We start from the raw sequence: 19,556 nt of genomic DNA, 5'->3' as shown, positions 1-19,556 counted from the left end.
CTTTTTAACATTAATTCTAATGTTTATAAATCAAGTACAAGAGAGTTCTATGTTTTATTTCACAACATAAATACATGTCTTATTCTAATACTTCAATCCAAACTAGTGTTTAATACAAACCATAAACTACAAATAATTCAAGTCTAGTAAGAGCCACTAGTCATCTTCTGCGCCCGTAGTCACCACGCTATCTCGATCTCATCTCTGTCGTGACCCAGATCCTGCCCCACATATTGTTATGCACACATACAGACATAACAACAGCCGGAAACTCCGGTGAGAACAAATCCCAGTATAAAACATGTATACATGCTAACACAAAATCATGAATCATGCATAAAAGCAATAATAATGGGTTCCATAGTCTATGAAACCAATCTATATAAGCATGCAATGCAAATCAAATCATGTCTTAACTCAACTCGACTCTACTCTAGGGATCCCGAGGTGAATAAGACGTCACTGTCTGTTACCTACCTTCCCAATCGGGGTAACTATACGTCTTACTCCTAGACTTCGGTCGTGTCTGTATCGAATGTCTACAATCGGAGGAAGTCTGCTCCTATGCGTCGATACACCGAACGTCTAGTTTTGACAAATTTGTCAATGAATCTCCTATCTCAATACTTGAATATAAATCTATAGACAAAGCATGATTATATCAAGAGATTTTAATATAAATCTATAAACAAATCCAAATCATATCAAAGAGATAAACAATAAATCTAGTATGTGATTTTGTTGGGAAACTCAAATTGAATCTCATTTGAGTTGTAGAAGGAAGCTTGTAGAAGGTCTTGCCATTGAAGAGCCAAGTTGTTTACAACTTGGTTGGAGCCATCATCAACCTCAAGAGGTTGATAGGTATAATTTCTTAACACCCTATGTATGACAAAGGTGTTTAGTATATGTTACACACTAGAACTAAGCTGCTCGATTTTTTTCTTGCAAAAACCGAAAATTTTGCACCTTCCGTTGCGTATTTGAGCACCTAAAATCGATCCCTTTCAAACTTGTCCCACCTTTTGTCATGTACACATACAAACACGACAACAGCCGGATAACTCCGGTGAGAATTATATTTCCAGTATAAATCAATGAAACATGCATTTCATATAACAGAAATAAAAGCATGAAGCATATATTCATAACATGTATTGCAATCAGAAACATGAATCAATATCAAACTATAAATCAAACTCGTGGCTCCACATCTAAGACTAGACTCATTCCTAGTCTAGGGATCCCGGTTTCCAAACGTTGGAATTTCATATCGATCACTAGTAATAGAAGAAATTCTGATTCTATCCACATCGATATGGTATCGATCATCAGTAATAGAAGAAACTCCAATTCTATCCACATCGATAGTGTAGAGCCCAAAATGCAGTACACGTATTAACCAAGCATCTATTTAAATATTAAATCATTTAATTAATTTTAAATGAGTTTATCCATACATGATTTATGAAAATACATTATTTTAAATTATCCATGTATATTGTGATGCACGTTAAAATGTTTTTCGAGTTTCGTGTTTCAGGCGATTATTCGAGGCGGGACCGGAGAAAAGAGACTGGTGACGAGTTTGGCAAATTCAAAGTGCGGTATTTTATTTTAAGTTGAGGATGGGGTGTTTTAAATAATTTATTAATTTGTTCGTATCTTTAAAGCCTAATTTATGTATTTAGCGATTTAAGAATTTAAAACTTTTAAAATTAGCATGTTGTGTGTGTTATTTCAATTAAAGGAGAATGTTATAAAATTAATGTGTATTTTACTTTAATTAGGGGAGAGTTAGTGTTTTAATTGATGACTAAATATTTAATTAAGTAATATTTTAATCCCCTAATCTAGCCACACACTCACACTACACGATTTTCACACTTTTACACACACCTAACACACGCACACACACACACTTACACACATTCAGAATTCTATTATTTTGAAAAGAAGCAAAACCTAGGGTTCTTGTTCCTAGAGCAGCCACCCCTCCTCCATCAGATTTCCAGCAAGGTTTTGTTGATTTTATTGCTAGAAATCGTACCACGCTCTTCCCGGATCAACCTCGCTTCGTTCTCCGCTTCGGTATCGCTGTGTCGGTAAAGTTTATCATCAAAAGGCACGTATAATCTCTCCTTTGCTGCGTCGATCATGTCATATTATGTGTTGGTTTGTTTTACGTGTGAAAATTCATGTATATTGTTCATAGTTTGAGCGGTTATATGTTTGGATCGATTTTGAAGGAAAAGTTTTAGATCTATATCATGTTTTACTGTTCTTATTAAAATTGCGAATTTTCGGTCAAGATTTTGGGAAAACTTTTAACGCAAAAAACGTATAACGTTTCAATACCTTCGATTTGATATAAAATTCGAAATTTTTGTCCAAAAATTTCGTGAGTTATGTCGTTTTTCGTAGGACTGCTCAAACTGCATTTTTTCAGAAAAATATGATGTTGATGCGTTCTTGAATTTTATTTGTTGCAAGCTTCGTTGGGGATCGATGGGTGACCGTTGCTGCGTCTAGGTATGTTTAGCATGTTGTTGGGATGGCTATTGATGTGTCATTTCATGTCGTTGGGCCCTTGGGAGAACGAGTAGCCGTGTAAACCATTTGTCTGTCAAAGGTTTTGTTCATGAGTTTGATGAGATACTTAGGATATGTGGTTGTGATGGGACAATCGTATAGGCTTGAGTCAATAATATAGTAGCCTAAGATGGTCTCGTGGGGTTGATTCGTGGTCCATACAATCGAGTCGAGAGCGTTAAACAAAACATGTACAGAATTTTCGTAACTTCGCTTGTCCCGCAGGTGCACGGACCCTGGCACGGGGTCCGTGTCTTTGTTTTTCCCTTGGTGCGCCATTACAGTGAGTACACGGACCCTTACCCGGACCTTAGCACGGGGTCCGTGCCTCCCCTTTTCCTTCGCACACATTTTACCGAGCCTACACGGACCCGGGGCCGGACCTGGGCACGGGGTCCGTGTCCTTCATATTTTGGGAAAAATTCTATAGTATGCCTTGATGTTTGATTTCATGGTCTAGTACAATGATTTACAAGGTCGAGTAATGGGAATTTTAGAACGTCCTAAGGATTTGAATGAACTTGTAAGTAGTTAGGATTGATACGTCTAAGCTATGCAAGTTTAGTATGCAGTTTGATGTTAGTATGTGCAGCAGCGACGACCCCGATCGAAGTCCAACGAATCCCTCAACGCCAAGTAAGTATGATGACATGCAAAAGAAAACATTTTAAAGTTTTGAGGTATGCTAATTGCTTTGTGACCAAATGTATGAATGGGTTTGGAAGTCGGTGAACGTGGCCGAGGACCTCTCTGCCCCGTTAAACTTATGAACGGGTTCAGATCGGGATTGGAAAGCGTTAAACTTATGAACAGAGACCAATCCACCCGTTAAACTTATGAACGGGGATCTTATGTATGCAGTAGTGGATACGTCTCTGTCAGCCCAGTACTGTGGTGTGTCTGATCAGGCCTTATTATGTTATGGGTCACTTACTTTGAAACATGCATCTACGCAAAATTATGCTTTTACGCTCAAGTTTATGTTACGAGAATGTTTAAGAAAAGCTCATGTTGATGGCACGTCTAAGTTAAGCTCACGATGTTCAAGTTTCAAGCATGTTAAATTCAAGTTCAAGTATGTATGTTCTATTTTTAAAGTTGCATGTGGTTTTATTATGTAGTACTCGCTATTTCTCAGTTTATACGTGTTGAGTATTTAGACTCACTAGACTTGATCGATGCAGGTGAGTATGTTGATGAGGAGACAGGAGGTGGCGACCAAGGGGCAGGCTTGGACTGAGCGGGAGGCTAACCCGAGGACCGCAATGTTTATGTTTTTATGCAAATGTTAATTTACTCTGATTTCATGTTTTGAGGGAAACACTTTGAGCAAACCTTTTGTGAACAAATTTTATTGAAGTTATTTTGAGCAACCATGTTTTTTGGGGGACTTGGTTGAGATATTTTATGGCAAACTTTGAAGGTTATGTTATGTTTAAGAAAATTTTTTATTTTTCCGCAAATTTTGAACAGTAAAAGTATGGTATGATACAGATAGCCAATCATTCGATGACAGACTTTGGCATTATCGCCAATACACTATCTTGTGGCATCGTGCAATAAGCCCGTGGTGATCCCACCACTATCAGGCACTTCTGTTACAAGATCACTCGTCTAATACTCGTCTAATACATGCTTCCTATAAATCAATAAAACAAGCATATCAAATTAAATCAATGCATATAATAACAATAAGTATGTGATTTAGGGAAACTCAAGTATATCCTACTTGAGTCGATCTCCGAAGTCGAAGTCTCGAAGTCAAATCTGTCCATATCTAATCTGAAATGATAATATCGAATAGACGGTGTCAATGTATCACTCAATTCAAAACCTGTACTGATCAATACTCAAATCAATACATAATCTAATCAATGTCAATGACATACAACAATACGGTCTTGATAGCCCCGTCAATCTCAACATCACAGATATAATACTACAACTCATAATCGCTATCAATACGAATCATAATCTCAATTCTGTACAGTCTCGCAATACCGGCAATACAATATCAGTAAATCCGAATCAACAACTCATCTAATCCAAATCTGAATAATATCAATATATCCAGCGATACAGTATAAATCAGATATCAATTCGGTATAACCATAATCAAATCAACTCTGAAAATTCATACAATTGCATAAACAGTCTGTTCTTTAATCCGGTTTCGATTATACGATGTCTGCTATCGCAAGAACAACATATATGGATCACATCTGATTCTGGCAGTATCATAATTTCAAATCATATCAAAACGTAACAAAACTTACGTTCAGTTGTAGCCTGCGTCGATAGGAGCATAGTGCTATGTTCAGATCGAAAATCGGATAGACGGATTTGCCGAAATCACAAATCTATGGTACAAGAAATTTGAGGGAACTTTGCTCTGGAATTCTTAGTTCCTGTTCTGAAAGAATGAAGGAGAATTGCACAAACTTATATATCAAAATGCATGCTGGAAATACGTGGCTTAATGTTCATGTTGAACGTCACACCGCGGGTGAGCTTACTTTTGCACCGCGGGTGCGCTCAGTGTACTGATATACATCAAATTTTTCAGAAGCTTGGACTGCGGGGGCGCTCCGTCTTGTACCGCGGATGCGCTCTGTCTACTGTAGCAACACCGCGGGTGCGCTCTGTCTAGCACCGCGGGTGCGGTGACCCTACTGTACCAACTCTAAAAATTCAAGATGACGACCGCAGGTGCGGTATACTTCTTGGCGCGGGTGCGGTCTTTCTTTGCCAATAAACTCAATTTGCAACGTCGCTTCTCTACGTCTGTTCTTCCCTCGCCTTATTCATAATATATAACAATTCAACAGTATCAAACTCAAATTTCGGGCATTACAGGAATTCAACATATAAATTATTATTATCGTCTTTTAAACAAATATTTATTTTGTATATATTTTTTATAACATGTTCAAACTCGTGATATTTATTTGTTTTCAATTTAATGGAACATATATATTATTATTTGTGAAATTTTTAAAGTGTTTAATGATGTTAGTGACCAATTATCTGAGTAGATTTAACACATTGTTGCACATTGTATTTATTTTAGTGAACATATTAAATATAACGATATTGTTTTAGTTCAAAGTATTTATGTAATGAAAGCAAAATAAGAAAATTACTTTTTACAAATTCAAGAAATATTTTTTTTTTGTTTTAGATCCTAGACATAAAATAAATCATTTACAAGAAATACTAAAGGTATATTGTGATTTTTCAGAACCTACTACATAAACGGTTATATGTACCTCATTGATCTTGTTTTATATTAGAACTTATTTATATTATATTTATATTGAATATAACATCAAATAGGTCGACAAATTTTTCCACATTAAGCACAATTTACTACCACTACTAATGTCATTTGTAAACTTAATAAATAACAACTTTTATTAAGGAAACGAATAAAACATCTACGAAGATCCTCAATTTCATTCATGAATTTGAAACTTATTTTACCACTGCTTATGATTTAACGATACAGATAAAAAAACTTTCGACATATCACGATGATGGTCACAAAAAACACAAGTATATAATTTTGTCTATAACAACGAAAAAATTCTAGCTTGCCCGTTTCAATGATTGTATTGCAACAAGCTTACGGTTAAGGGTTGAGAACCCGGACCCGACTCTGGACCAACCCATGGCCAGGTCTACAAGAGAGCTGACATGAAAAGATAACTACTAAACCATTGATACAGATCATATTGAAAAACCCCATCATGTATTACGGTATTAGTCCATCAAACTAGCGTCTAAAACCAAAGGAAACAGTACCTTGGCGGCGCCACCGCTCAAGGATGCGAGGTTACATACGAAATCGTTGTGTATAACTGGTGGATGAAATCTCCATTACATTGTTTAGATAGAATGCCGATAAAATTAAGTAAACACCCAAATAAACGATGATACTCAATTCCTGCTATAAGAAACTACAGAAATGATGCGAACGTGGACGTCCCAAGGAAAGCATGGGATCCTTTGCAGTTGCCGGAGGGACCAATCACGAGGGGTCGACTAAAGAGATTCAAGGAGGCACTACAAGGAGTCATGAGCAAGCCTGAAGAAGTCGTGATGCATGGGAGTACGTTTGGAGGCCAACGGAATGTCATTCAAGCATTGTTGGAGAAACCCGAGGCTACACGGACGTGTACACGGACCTGCACACGGGGTCCGTGTCCTTTACAAGCTGGGATGAGTTTTTACAGTGGCTCCACGGACCTGGAGACGGACCCAGGCACGGGGTCCGTGCCCTTTGTTATTGGCAAATACAGTGCCTACACGGACCCGTACACGGAGGTGAGCACGGGGTCCGTGTCCCTTGATCCCGATTGAAGAGTTTTACAGTATGTACACGGACCCAGACACGGAGGTCTGCCCGGGGTCCGTGCCTAGTGTTTTCTGCGCGGATTTGTTTCCTTTTCTAGAGTTTTATTATTTTGGGAGACTAGATTTTTGATATCTTTTCTTTATTATAATGTATTTAGACGAAATTCAAGACACAATACACATAATATTTGGAGTTTATCAAACCCTTTGAGAATTTTCTCTCAACTTTTCAAAGCCAAGCTTTGTTAAATCAAAATCAAACTTATCAAAGTTTTTAACTTTGTGGCGTTTGTCGATCGTTGCTTGTGCGGATTGTCGTAGGCAAAGTTCTTCGAAGGTTCGTATAGTTTTCGATTGTTTATCCTCGTGTTTATTTGTTGCTAAACTCTTGCTAGTTTGGAGGTGAATATCACACAATACTTGATTCAAAAGATCGGAAAAAACACACGAATCTTAATATCATAATTGAATAGAGGGTGCGATTTATTTTTGATCGTGTTTGCTATTTATTCGTGTCAAGATTCACATCATTTGGTATCAGAGCTTTAGGTTTATTGAATTCAAGTTAGTTATCTTGTTTTTAAATTGCAGATCTGTATTATTTCTTCGTTATTTTCAGATCTGTTTTGTTCTATCGTTCTTCGTAAATTTTTTCGTGAATCTGTGATTCTCGAAATTTGTTGGTGATTTTTTTTTGGGATTTTCGAGTAGTACTCAAGCCAAAAAAAAAAAAAAAAAATTCCGAAAATTCACCATTATTTCTTTTTGATATATTGTTCTATTCCCTTTAGAGAGTCATATTCAATTGTCTCTCGCAGTCAAAAAAAAAAAATTCCCTATATTCGAATTTCTTGTCTACACAGTCCAAGTGAGTCGGTCGCATTTGTTCACAAGTTTCAACCTTGATTGTTTGATATACCCGCAATACAAAGCTTGAGCACTTCCAAGAGAGCTTTCAAAATTCGAGTGATACACTTGAGTGCGAGTGACTTTTCTTTGGAGTGAACGGTGAGTATTTGTTGTGAGCAAACAAAACTTTGAGGAAAAAAAAAAAAGAAAAGTAACGAGAGAATTTCTTTGGAGTGACCGTGAGCATTTGGGTGAGGATTATTTTATTTCTACTAACCTTTTCTTGCAAGTACAAATTTGAAATTAAATGGAGAGGGAGGTAGGAGATAGTTCGAATTCGGGGGTGTCTAAGGCCCAAATGGATGCGTTGTTTGGGAATTTTAGTAGGGCGATGACGACCCAAATGGAGTCGTTGCATGAGAGGTTGGGTAAACTTGAGGTTAGTGTTAGTGGGGGTAAACCTAAGCCTAAGGATTTGGGTAGAGATGACGAGGAGTATGATCTAGGAGGAGGCGATGAGAGTCAAAATGAGAATTGGGGTAGGAATGGAAGAGATAGAGGATTTGGTAGAGGAAGAAGGGAAGCCATGCGGGGTAGATATGAGGAGACTAGGGAAGATGGTCACATGGGTAGCATTAAGATGAAAATCCCTTCATTCCATGGGAAATCGGACCCGGAGACGTACTAGAATGGGAAAAGAGGGTAGAGTTCGTATTTGCATGTCACCACTACTCCGAACAAAAGAAGGTGAGGTTGGCGGTGGTTGAATTCTTAGACTATGCTCTCATTTGGTGGGATCAATTAGTGACCACTAAAAGAAAGTATAATGAGAGACCTATTGAATCTTGGGATGAGATGAAGAGTGTAATGAGGAAGAGGTTTGTGCCTAACCACTATTATAGGGAGATGTTTAAGAGGCTACAAACTTTGAGGCAAGGGTTGAAGAGTGTTGAGGACTACTATAAGGAGATGGAAGTACTCATGATTAGGGCAAATACTGAGGAGGATAATGAAGCAACTATGGCTCGTTTTCTTTGTGGTTTGAACAGGGAGATCCAAGATCAAGTGGAGCTTCGGCACTACTTAGATCTAGACGAGATGATGCAAATGTCCATAAAAGTGGAGCAACAACTCAAGAGGCGAGGAGTTGGCCGCACCAATCAAACCGGAGGTGCATCATCTTCTTGGAAATCAAATGTGGGGAAGCGTGAGGAGAACAAATTAGTGGCCAAGCCCAAATTTGAGATCAAACAAGAGGCGCCTAAGCAAGGAGTCCAAGGTAAATCTGAAACTCCTTCTAATCGCTCTAGAGATGTTAGATGTTTTAGGTGTCAAGGGATGGGTCATATTTCTAGTGATTGTCCTAATAAGAGGGTGATGATCTTGAATGATTATGGTGAGTATGAATCTCAAAGTGAGGGAGATGGCGAGGGTAGTGATGATGATATGCCTGAGTTGGAGGATCCCGATGAGGGATATGGGGCGGTTGTAGGAGAAGCGCTAGTGACTAGGCGAATCATGAGTGCCCAAGTCAAGAATGAGGAGGCTAGCCAAAGGGAGAATTTGTTCCACACTAGATGTTTTGTGAATGGTAGGGTTTGCAATATCATCATAGATGGAGGGAGTTGCACTAATGTGGCTAGTGTTGAGTTGGTGGAAAAATTGGGATTGCCTACAATAAAACACCCTCAACCATATAGGCTTCAATGGTTGAATGATTGTGCGGAGGTGAGAGTGAATAGGAAAGTTCTAGTGTCCTTTTCAATTGGGAAGTATGTGGATGAGGTTTTGTGTGACATGGTACCTATGCATGCTTGTCATATATTGTTGGGTAGGCCATGGCAATTTGATAGGCGAGTGACTCACGATGGGTTCAAAAATAAGTACTCGTTTGTCTTGAAAAAAGAAACTGTTGTCTTACTTCCATTGTCCCCAAAGCAAGTATTGGAGGACCACTTGAAAAAGAAAAGGAGAGATGAGGCCGAAAAAAAGAGTGAACTAAAAAGTGAGATTGCCTTTGAAAACAAAAATGAAGTGGCTGAAAAAAAGAGTGATCAAAAGAGTGAGATAGCCACAAAAACAAAAAAAGAGAGGAAAGAAAATGAGGGAAAAGAAAAAGAGAGGAAAGAGGCCGAAAAGAAATCATATATGGCCCAAAAAGGTGAGTTGAAACAATTATTGCACACACATGAACCACTTGTGTTAATTCTTTACAAGGAGATTCTCCTTAACACAAGTGATATAGCCGGTACCTTCCGAGCATTATTGTTTCACTATTGCAAGAATTTGACGATGTATTTCCGGAGGAGCTACCTCAAGGCTTGCCACCATTGAGGGGGATTGAGCACCAAATTGATTTGGTGCCCGGGAGTGCCTTGCCAAACCGTCCAGCTTATAGGAGCAATCCGGAGGAGACTAAGGAGCTGCAACGACAGGTAAGTGAGCTATTAGATAAGGGGTTTGTGCGTGAGTCCATGTCACCTTGTGCGGTGCCCGTTTTACTAGTCCCTAAGAAAGATGGCTCATGGCGTATGTGTGTGGATTGTAGGGCAATCAATAACATAACCATTAAGTATAGGCATCCCATACCTAGACTAGATGATATGTTAGATGAATTGCATGGTTCTTGCATTTTTAGCAAAATTGACTTGAAGAGTGGGTATCACCAAATTAGGATGAGAGAAGGTGATGAGTGGAAAACTGCTTTTAAAACTAAATACGGGTTGTATGAGTGGATGGTTATGCCTTTTGGCTTAACTAATGCACCTAGCACCTTTATGAGGTTAATGAATCATGTTTTGCGTGCACACATAGGAAAATTTGTTGTTGTTTATTTTGATGATATCCTAGTGTATAGCAAAAACTTGGATGAGCATGTTAACCACTTGAGGCTTGTTTTAATCACATTAAGAGCTGAAAATTTGTATACTAACTTGAAGAAATGTGATTTTTGTACTAGCAAACTTGTCTTCCTTGGTTTTGTGGTAAGTTCACAGGGTATACAAGTTGATGAAGACAAGGTAAGTGCTATTCGGGATTGGCCGACGCCTACTAATGTTGGTCAAGTTCGAAGTTTTCATGGTCTTGCAAGCTTCTATAGGAGGTTTTTCAAGGATTTTAGCACACTGGCGGCACCGATGACGGCGGTAATCAAGAAAAACGTTCCATTCTATTGGGGCGAGGAGCAAGAGAAGTCCTTTAACCTTATTAAGCAAAAGTTGATTAATGCTCCTTTACTTGTTTTACCTGATTTTGCTAACACCTTTGAAATTGAATGTGATGCTTCAGGTGTAGATATTGGTGGCGTGTTGATGCACGGAGGAAGGCCGGTGGCGTACTTCAGTGAAAAGCTCAATGGGGCAGCGCTTAACTATCCCACGTACGATAAGGAGTTCTACGCACTTGTGAGGACCCTAGAGACGTGGCAGCACTACTTGAGGCCTAAGGAGTTTGTGATCCATACGGACCATGAATCTCTAAAGCACCTTAAGGGTCAACAAAAGCTGAACAAGCGGCATGCCAAGTGGGTGGCGTTCATAGAGATGTTCCCCTACATCATCAAGTACAAACAAGGTAAGGAAAACATAGTGGCCGACGCACTATCACGGAGGTATGTGCTTTTCTCTACTTTGGAATCTAAAATCTTGGGGTTTGAGCTTGTTAAAGAATTGTATGTGCTAGATGATGATTTTAAAGAAGTGTTTGAAACTTGTATGCATGGTCCACATGATAAATTCTATTTGCATAAGGGTTTCTTGTTTAGAGAGGATAGATTGTGCATTCCTAAGTCATCAATTCGTGAGTTACTTGTTAGGGAAGCACATGGGGGTGGCTTGATGGGGCACTTTGGGGTGGCTAAAACTTTAAGTGCAATGCATGAACATTTTTATTGGCCACACATGAAACGTGATGTTGAGCGTATTTGTGAGAGGTGCGTAACTTGTAGACAAGCTAAGTCTAGGACACTACCACATGGATTATATACACCACTTCCCGTCCCTAGTGAACCTTGGGTTGATATGTCTATGGACTTTGTTTTGGGGTTACCTAGGACAAAGAAGGGGAGGGACTCTATATTTGTTGTTGTGGATAGGTTTTCAAAAATGGCACACTTTATTGCTTGTCACAAGACGGATGATGTATCTAACATTGCGGACCTATTCTTTAGAGAAGTCGTTAGGCTGCATGGCATGCCTAGGACAATTGTGTCGGACCGTGATGTTAAATTCCTAAGTTATTTCTGGAAAACACTGTGGGCTAAACTTGGCTCTAAGTTACTGTTTTCTACGACCTGTCATCCTCAAACTGATGGTCAAACTGAGGTAGTTAATAGGACGTTAGGAACGTTATTACGTGCTATTCTCAAGAAGAACTTAAAGAATTGGGAGAATTGCTTGCCATTTGTTGAGTTTGCTTATAATCGTTGTGTGCATTCTACTACTAACTATTCGCCATTTGAAATTGTATACGGTTTTAATCCTTTGACTCCGTTGGATTTGATGTCTTTACCTGTGAGTGAAAGGTTAAACATGGATGGCAAAAGGAAGGCTGAATTTGTTAGGGGGTTGCATGAGAAGGCCAAAGCCAACATTGAGAAGAAGAATGAGCAATATGCCAAGCAAGCTAACAAGGGGAAAAAGAAGGTGGTATTCGAGAAGGGTGATTGGGTGTGGCTACACTTGAGGAAGGAGAGGTTTCCGGAGAAGCGACGCTCAAAGCTATTACCTAGGGGCGATGGGTCATTCCAAGTTCTTGAGAGGATCAATGACAACGGCTACAAACTCGACTTGCCAGGTGAGTACAACGTAAGTTCTACATTTAATGTTAGTGATTTGTCGTTGTTTGATGTAGGTGATGAGCAAGATTTGAGGACAAATCCTTTTCAAGAAGGGGAGGATGATGCGAACGTGGACGTCCCAAGGAAAGCATGGGATCCTTTGCAGTTGCCGGAGGGACCAATCATGAGGGGTCGACTAAAGAGATTCAAGGAGGCACTACAAGGAGTCATGAGCAAGCCTGAAGAAGTCGTGATGCATGGAGTACGTTTGGAGGCCAACGGAATGTCATTCAAGCATTGTTGGAGAAACCCGAGGCTACACGGACCTGCACACGGGGTCCGTGTCCTTTACAAGCTGGGATGAGTTTTTACAGTGGCTCCACGGACCTGGAGACGGACCCAGGCACGGGGTCCGTGCCCTTTGTTATTGGCAAATACAGTGCCTACACGGACCCGTACACGGAGGTGAGCACGGGGTCCGTGTCCCTTGATCCCGATTGAAGAGTTTTACAGTATGTACACGGACCCAGACACGGAGGTCTGCCCGGGGTCCGTGCCTAGTGTTTTCTGCGCGGATTTGTTTCCTTTTCTAGAGTTTTATTATTTTGGGAGACTAGATTTTTGATATCTTTTCTTTATTATAATGTATTTGGACGAAATTCAAGACACAATACACATAATATTTGGAGTTTATCAAACCCTTTGAGAATTTTCTCTCAACTTTTCAAAGCCAAGCTTTGTTAAATCAAAATCAAACTTATCAAAGTTTTTAACTTTATGGCGTTTGTCGATCGTTGCTTGTGCGGATTGTCGTAGGCAAAGTTCTTCGAAGGTTCGTATAGTTTTCGATTGTTTATCCTCGTGTTTATTTGTTGCTAAACTCTTGCTAGTTTAGAGGTGAATATCACACAATACTTGATTCAAAAGATCGGGAAAAACACAAGAATCTTAATATCGTAATTGAATAGAGGGTGCGATTTATTTTTAATCGTGTTTGCTATTTATTCGTGTCAAGATTCACATCAAGAAATATAACTGGACCTTCAGGAATATCTCATAAAATGTACCAATGTTGAAAAAAAAACAAGCATGGTAAACATTATGATGGCGTATTGGCGTTTCATCCAGGTTGCAGACAAAGTTCCGCAAGCCTATTCAAAATTTACGTATAATTTATAAGAGATGTACCCGTTAAAAACCCAGGATAATAGAATTTACACATAAGTGGAACTACTAGTAATTTCGTTAGGGCGCATCGACTCTGATTATAAGTGGCTGGTGGAGGTGTTGAGCAGAATCATCAACAATGGGTAATTGTGGTGACATGGAATCGGTCTCAATGTATTTGTTTTCAGCCAATGCTTTCTCTAATGCAGCTTTGGCGACTCTTGTAACACAAATCATCAGCACAACTTCACCGAAGTAAAACAATGAGTGTTGTACAGTAAATTTTTGAACTCGAACGCACGGTAAAAATGGCAAATAAAATAACATAAAACATACCGGATACAGCAAGGCCCAACACAATATATGCCTGCATATAATAAAAGGTAATCACTACTCACTAGACTCTCGTATTCGACGGTGACACTGTTGCTTCAACTTTGGACAGAATACTAAGTCGAGCTAAATGAACCCGGACAGGACAAGAACTCTATATGAAAAAGCTCTTACCCAACGGGTTTTTGAGAATTCATTCCATCCATGTGTTACATCAGAAAGATCCTTCAAAGTTGTTCCAACATATACCAAGGCAAGAGTAATTGGCTGCGCAGAGAACATGGAATGGCTTTCAACAAATTATACGCAAATAATGAGAAAACAATTGGCTTCCAAAGGTTTTGAACAAGTATGTGAGATCATTTGAAGTCTGAAGGTCTTAAAGAACAACACGTTAAAATGCCATGAAAATATAAACATCGAAATATTATTCAAGAAACTTCGTACCATCATGCCCAACCATGAAGCTAGCATGTAATGAGCAATGGGGACAGGAGTCACGGATAAGAGGTAGTTCAACATGTTGAATGGAAGCAAAGGAACAAGTCGGAGCAGTAATACAATCTGTTCAGACAAACAAGATAATTTAGCACAACTACATGAGTATATTAAATAATAAATCCTGAAGATCAATCTTATAATACCCCAAAAAAATGCAATGGAATCTTTCAGCCTTCTGGGTTAATCATTTTTGAAAGGCACAGACAGAAACAATGTAATTGCAACTAGAACTGCTTATTGAGCTCAATATGTGAAATCTCACAGGTACATGAGCAAGGGATGTGATGACAAATCTTTTCGTATCAACAATAAGCCAAGCACTATATCCGAAAATAAACATGACATTGAAGGCACATAACCTTAAATCCAGATTTCCGAATGGCGATTGCAACTGCATTGAACTGAGGATAGTCTTTTAGCTTGGATATAACAAATGATCTCCCAATCTGTTCATAGTTGGAAACAGAAAACAATAGCAATAAATAGGTATGTTTTCAATTTGTCAAGTCATTTAGAAGCTAGAGCTGTTATCACCGGAACCAGGGAAAAAATGGAACAACCGAATATAAAAACTTACTGTTCGCCCAACAAGAAAAGCGGCACCAGCACCTATCGTGGCACCAATAGAATCAGCAACAAAACCCAGAGGCAAACCAAACAGATAGCCACCACCCAGCTGAATGAGATTACAAGTACCAAAAAATATGGCTTAATGAGTTCTTACAAAAATAGAAGAGTCGAGCAAATTTATTTTAGCTGTAAATTGAAAATTTGTTGGAAAGTACTGATATCATGCTTGCTATATATGAAAAATAATTTGAAAAACATTTAGAGAAACGACAGTTCTGAATTGAGCAAAACATCTGCCAATCTTGAATGGATTAAGGGAGTGTTTGAAAAAAAAAACGATCTTAGAGAATTAATTAAATTTAGAGATTGTGAAGAGTGAGAAAATCAAAAGTGGAAAGTGTTTGGAAAAAAAATGAAAAGCTGAAATTTTTTAAGCTAGAGCGCTTGGTAAATATGTAATTCTATTATTAGTTTTTTATTAAAATATTAAAATTACCTCTCTATCTTCAAAATTATTGGGTTTAAGACCAAATAGATTTCAATTTATTCAGAAAAGTACCAGAATCATTTTGGAAAAATTAAAATGCCATGGAACCATCTTTGAGATTTTGATTAAACTAAGTAGAAACAAAAGAAAAATCTAGGGTTAAGAAATAGACAAAACTTATTTTTAAAGTGATTAATGAAGATTCACATTTTTTTAGTGGTTGCAAGCACTCCATAAGAATTGCCATAATTAAAACACGAGACTCAATGGAGGGCAACAGAGATGCATGAATATGAGGTATTAAGCATTGACCCTTCACTGCCCTAGAAAAGAATGCTGCTCGACTGTGAAAATGGAACCATTATGTCAAGATAATGCTTATATAACTAGAAAAGGGCATAGATTACAGGAAACAAGTAGAGAAAAGCAATGAAAATAAAGGAATGGATGTTAAGAAATGATGGATACAAATTCTTTCTTGTTTTCAACTCATAATCCATTATACCCAAGAACAACAACCAACACTCATTCACCATGAACTTAAATCCAAATATTAAACCACCCCCAGCTAAAAAATATCATAATCTTACCGTAAGAATAGAAGCAGGTACTGCTAATACTGTTAAAGGAATGTATGCAACAGCTCTGCAAATTTCAGAATCCATGTGTATGTAACTCAAAAAGTTTGTTAGTAACAAGTATACATACAGTGTTCAATCAAATTAATCAGTATATTTACAACCATGGATTAAGTTCAAATCTGTAGGAACCTAAAACACCAAAAATTCCTTGTCATAAAATGTGGATAAAGAAGCCTAAAAAAAGGCCAACATTGATTTAGTATAAAAAAAAGTAATGGATTACTACAACTAACAGGGCCAAGGACGAGGGAGAGAAGACCAGCTCACTAATATTCTTCCCATAAATTGACAAAGATTTGAGAATTCTGAAGAGACAGTGATCATAGCTGAAACTTTATCCTCCAAGTTACATTTAAAGAATATTCCTTACAATTATAATCCTCATCATAATAATTTCAATCATTTGTTTAAACTAACAAACGACATCAGTAGAGTAGAGGACAGGCATTTCATGCATCAAAGGGTACACAGGAATCATAATCTTATTTTCAAAGAAAAACATTTAAAAAATTAAAAGAGCATGCCAACAAAGCGGTTGGGGCCCAAATATATATTATCATACTTATTGTGTAAATGGGAAACATCACTGGTATACTCCACATAACACGCCATAATTTACATAAAATTTTACTAAAAAATGAAATTGCCTTCTTGAATCCCCTGTTCCACTGCTAAAAACTGTTGTGCCACAAATCATTAGAGTTACTTTGCGGTTCACTATTTCTTTTGAGTTTTGGCATTAAAAAACGGAAAAGCCAACAGATCCTTGGACTATGATCCTAAGTATGCATGGTACAACACCTAACCAGACAAAACATATATAAAATGTACATACAGCACTAGAGGACCCCAAGGGCCAAGATCTTGCTCTATCCATGCTAAGAAATCCTTCAGCATCTGGAGAAATCAGAATCAAATAACAAGGTAACAAATTAAAATTTAAACAACATTAATTAGTTAGAAAAATATATCTATCAGGCCTTCTGCCAGAATAGTGGTCTCAGGAGCCAGGTCTGTCAGTGATTTCTATATTTGCTCAAAACAACATATATCAAACAATATAATTACGGTATTAAAAGAGAGTAATCACCTGTGCTATAACTTGTTCAATAATAATCACATTCATAGTCTGAAAAATACATTTCCACTTTAATCTTCTCAATGACAAGCCATAAACAATGCAAGTTTCTGCTTAGTAATATTTTTATCTGCTTTCCATGTGTAGTAATAATTCATCACAAGAATTGCTCCAGATGTTCAAAAAGGCCAAATACGTTCAGAAATGGTCGTCTGAGTTATCATAACCTCCAATTCAGAAAGTATGTACATACACCACAATACTCCTTTGGAAGACGAGCTTCCATAACTAATGAAGACAGGGTAATACTTATCTCAAAAGAGAAAAGGGGGTAACCCAAGTATGGATGATTGAAATCCAATTTTCTAAGATATTGTAGCTCTAGAGAATGTGCATCGGCTTTCCCAAATTTAAGGCATAAGTTTTCCGATAAAACACTCAGTTGTATGGCAATGACAAGTAATGTCTTAATGCCAATAGTCCATTAAGCAACCTAGGTATGTTATCATGATCCAACACTCCAAGAACATTAATAAAACACAGTTAATTAACTTAAGTATCATCATGACCCTTAAAATATTATTCCAATAAATCACAATTACCATATCCAAATTCTAAGACGCCAAAGAACAAGAAAAAAAAGAACAAGAAAAATAAAAAACGCAATGTAAAACACTCAGGAAGAATCGAAAAATTCCCAATACAATCCAAATTAATATAAAGATTCACCCATTACATAAATACACTGATCCCAGTCCAGTAAAACTACAAACAAAAAATTAAGGGAAAAGAAATGGACCCAAAAAACAAAATCCAACCTTTTCAATAGGGAGAGTGAAGCAAGCGATGACAATGCCCGTAATCAACAGTAAAAGCAATGAAATCTTGAAAAACGAAACCCAACTGACTTTGAAACCCATTGTTATTGAATGTGGGGAGAAGAACAAGAGTTTTTTTCTCCAGGGCCTGCACTCTTCTTCTTCTGGGTCCTCTGGTAAAGCTTGCTTCAATGACAAGCGAGGCCTCAAATTCAATCCCCCTAAATTTGCCAGATTTGATATGAAAGGAACAAAATAAATCGAATAAAAATCTAAAGCGATTTGCAAACGTATCGAAGCATTAGCACGATCAATCAAGAGATCGAAGAGATTTCACACGACAATTGTTCTTGCTTCTCTCGGTGAAATGGGTTTCGGAATTTTAAGGGAAGAAGTGATTCTTGAAGCTCAAACAAATTAATATTTTTTTGTTAACTACTAAAGATACGATTGCCCTTAAAATGGAAATCTAAGCCTCTATAGATTCACGTAATCACCATGTTTATGTCGGTTCTTCATAAAAACGAAGTGTTGCTATTATTATTATTATAATTATTATTATTATTAAAGATTCTCATTTGGATAAATAGAATTCTGCATTGATATTTGTTCTAGCAAAAGATCCTTTAATAAAATCAATTTTTGGTTTAATATCCATTAAATACTAAAATTCATTTCTGAAACTGTATCAATTTCTCTAACTTTTTGAAAGTTATTTTTATGAACAATATTATTTTGATTTATAATTAAATCATCTACTGTATTAGTAGATTCTAATTCTTCTTGAGAAGTAGATGCTCTAGAAGTTTGTGGTATATTGTTTCAACATTTTATAAATATTGTGAAAACCAGAATAAATTAATACATTTTGTTCCTTGTTTTTTTAAAACATTTATTATAGATTATATTTCTATTCTTGAAAGAAATTATAAACTTTTTTCAGGACAGATTCAAAAATCTGTATATCCTCCTCAACAATCTTTTATAATAGAAAAGAATAATAAAATTTTAAATTTTACTGTTTTTTCAAAATTATTTAAAAATGATATGTTACAAATTACTGTTAAACATATTAATCAAATAATTGAAAAACAAAATTATACAAATTTATATCTTACGATTATAGGAGAGGAAATAAATTCTCTTAAAGAAAGAATTGATAAAATTATTTTAGCTATTAATAAAATAAAACCAGATGTTCATATAGAAAAACTAGAAAATAATATTGTTTCTGTTGCTACTTCGTCTATTCAATCACCTCCTGATATTAATGATTTTAAATTTAAATCTTCTGTTTCTGATATAGAAAAATTATTAGAAGAAAAATTTAGAAATCTTAATTTAAATACTCTTAATGAAGAGTTTGAAGAATTAGAAAAAATTAATA

At 37.1% G+C, this 19,556-nt stretch overlaps 1 protein-coding gene across 1 annotated transcript; it reads right to left on the bottom strand.

Annotated features, from left to right (window-relative positions):
• Positions 1-6,432: 6,432 nt before the first annotated feature.
• Positions 6,433-18,680, bottom strand: LOC140827500 (uncharacterized). Its single transcript, XM_073190175.1, has 10 exons — positions 18,170-18,680; positions 17,109-17,170; positions 16,223-16,277; positions 15,153-15,251; positions 14,935-15,021; positions 14,522-14,638; positions 14,249-14,341; positions 14,078-14,108; positions 13,596-13,986; positions 6,433-6,551 (listed from the first exon to the last, which is right to left on the bottom strand). The coding sequence occupies exons 1-9, from the start codon at positions 18,269-18,271 to the stop codon at positions 13,820-13,822; spliced, it is 813 nt and encodes a 270-aa protein (XP_073046276.1). The 5' UTR covers positions 18,272-18,680; the 3' UTR covers positions 6,433-6,551; positions 13,596-13,819.
• Positions 18,681-19,556: the final 876 nt, after the last annotated feature.

This window comes from Primulina eburnea, chromosome 3, assembly GCF_022965805.1.
Source record: "Primulina eburnea isolate SZY01 chromosome 3, ASM2296580v1, whole genome shotgun sequence".
NCBI lineage: Eukaryota > Viridiplantae > Streptophyta > Magnoliopsida > Lamiales > Gesneriaceae > Primulina > Primulina eburnea.
This window is presented reverse-complemented; position numbering and strand designations above follow the sequence as displayed.

Bases quoted from the DNA above. Each gene is read 5' to 3' on its own strand.
- LOC140827500 (XM_073190175.1), bottom strand. From the start codon at position 18,271: ATGGGTTTCAAAGTCAGTTGGGTTTCGTTTTTCAAGATTTCATTGCTT. The intron at 15,022-15,152 runs GTAAGTTTTTAT...AACTATGAACAG, and splicing joins CTTTTCTTGTTGGGCGAACA to ATTGGGAGATCATTTGTTAT. The intron at 14,342-14,521 runs GTACGAAGTTTC...TTCTCTGCGCAG, and splicing joins CTTCATGGTTGGGCATGATG to CCAATTACTCTTGCCTTGGT.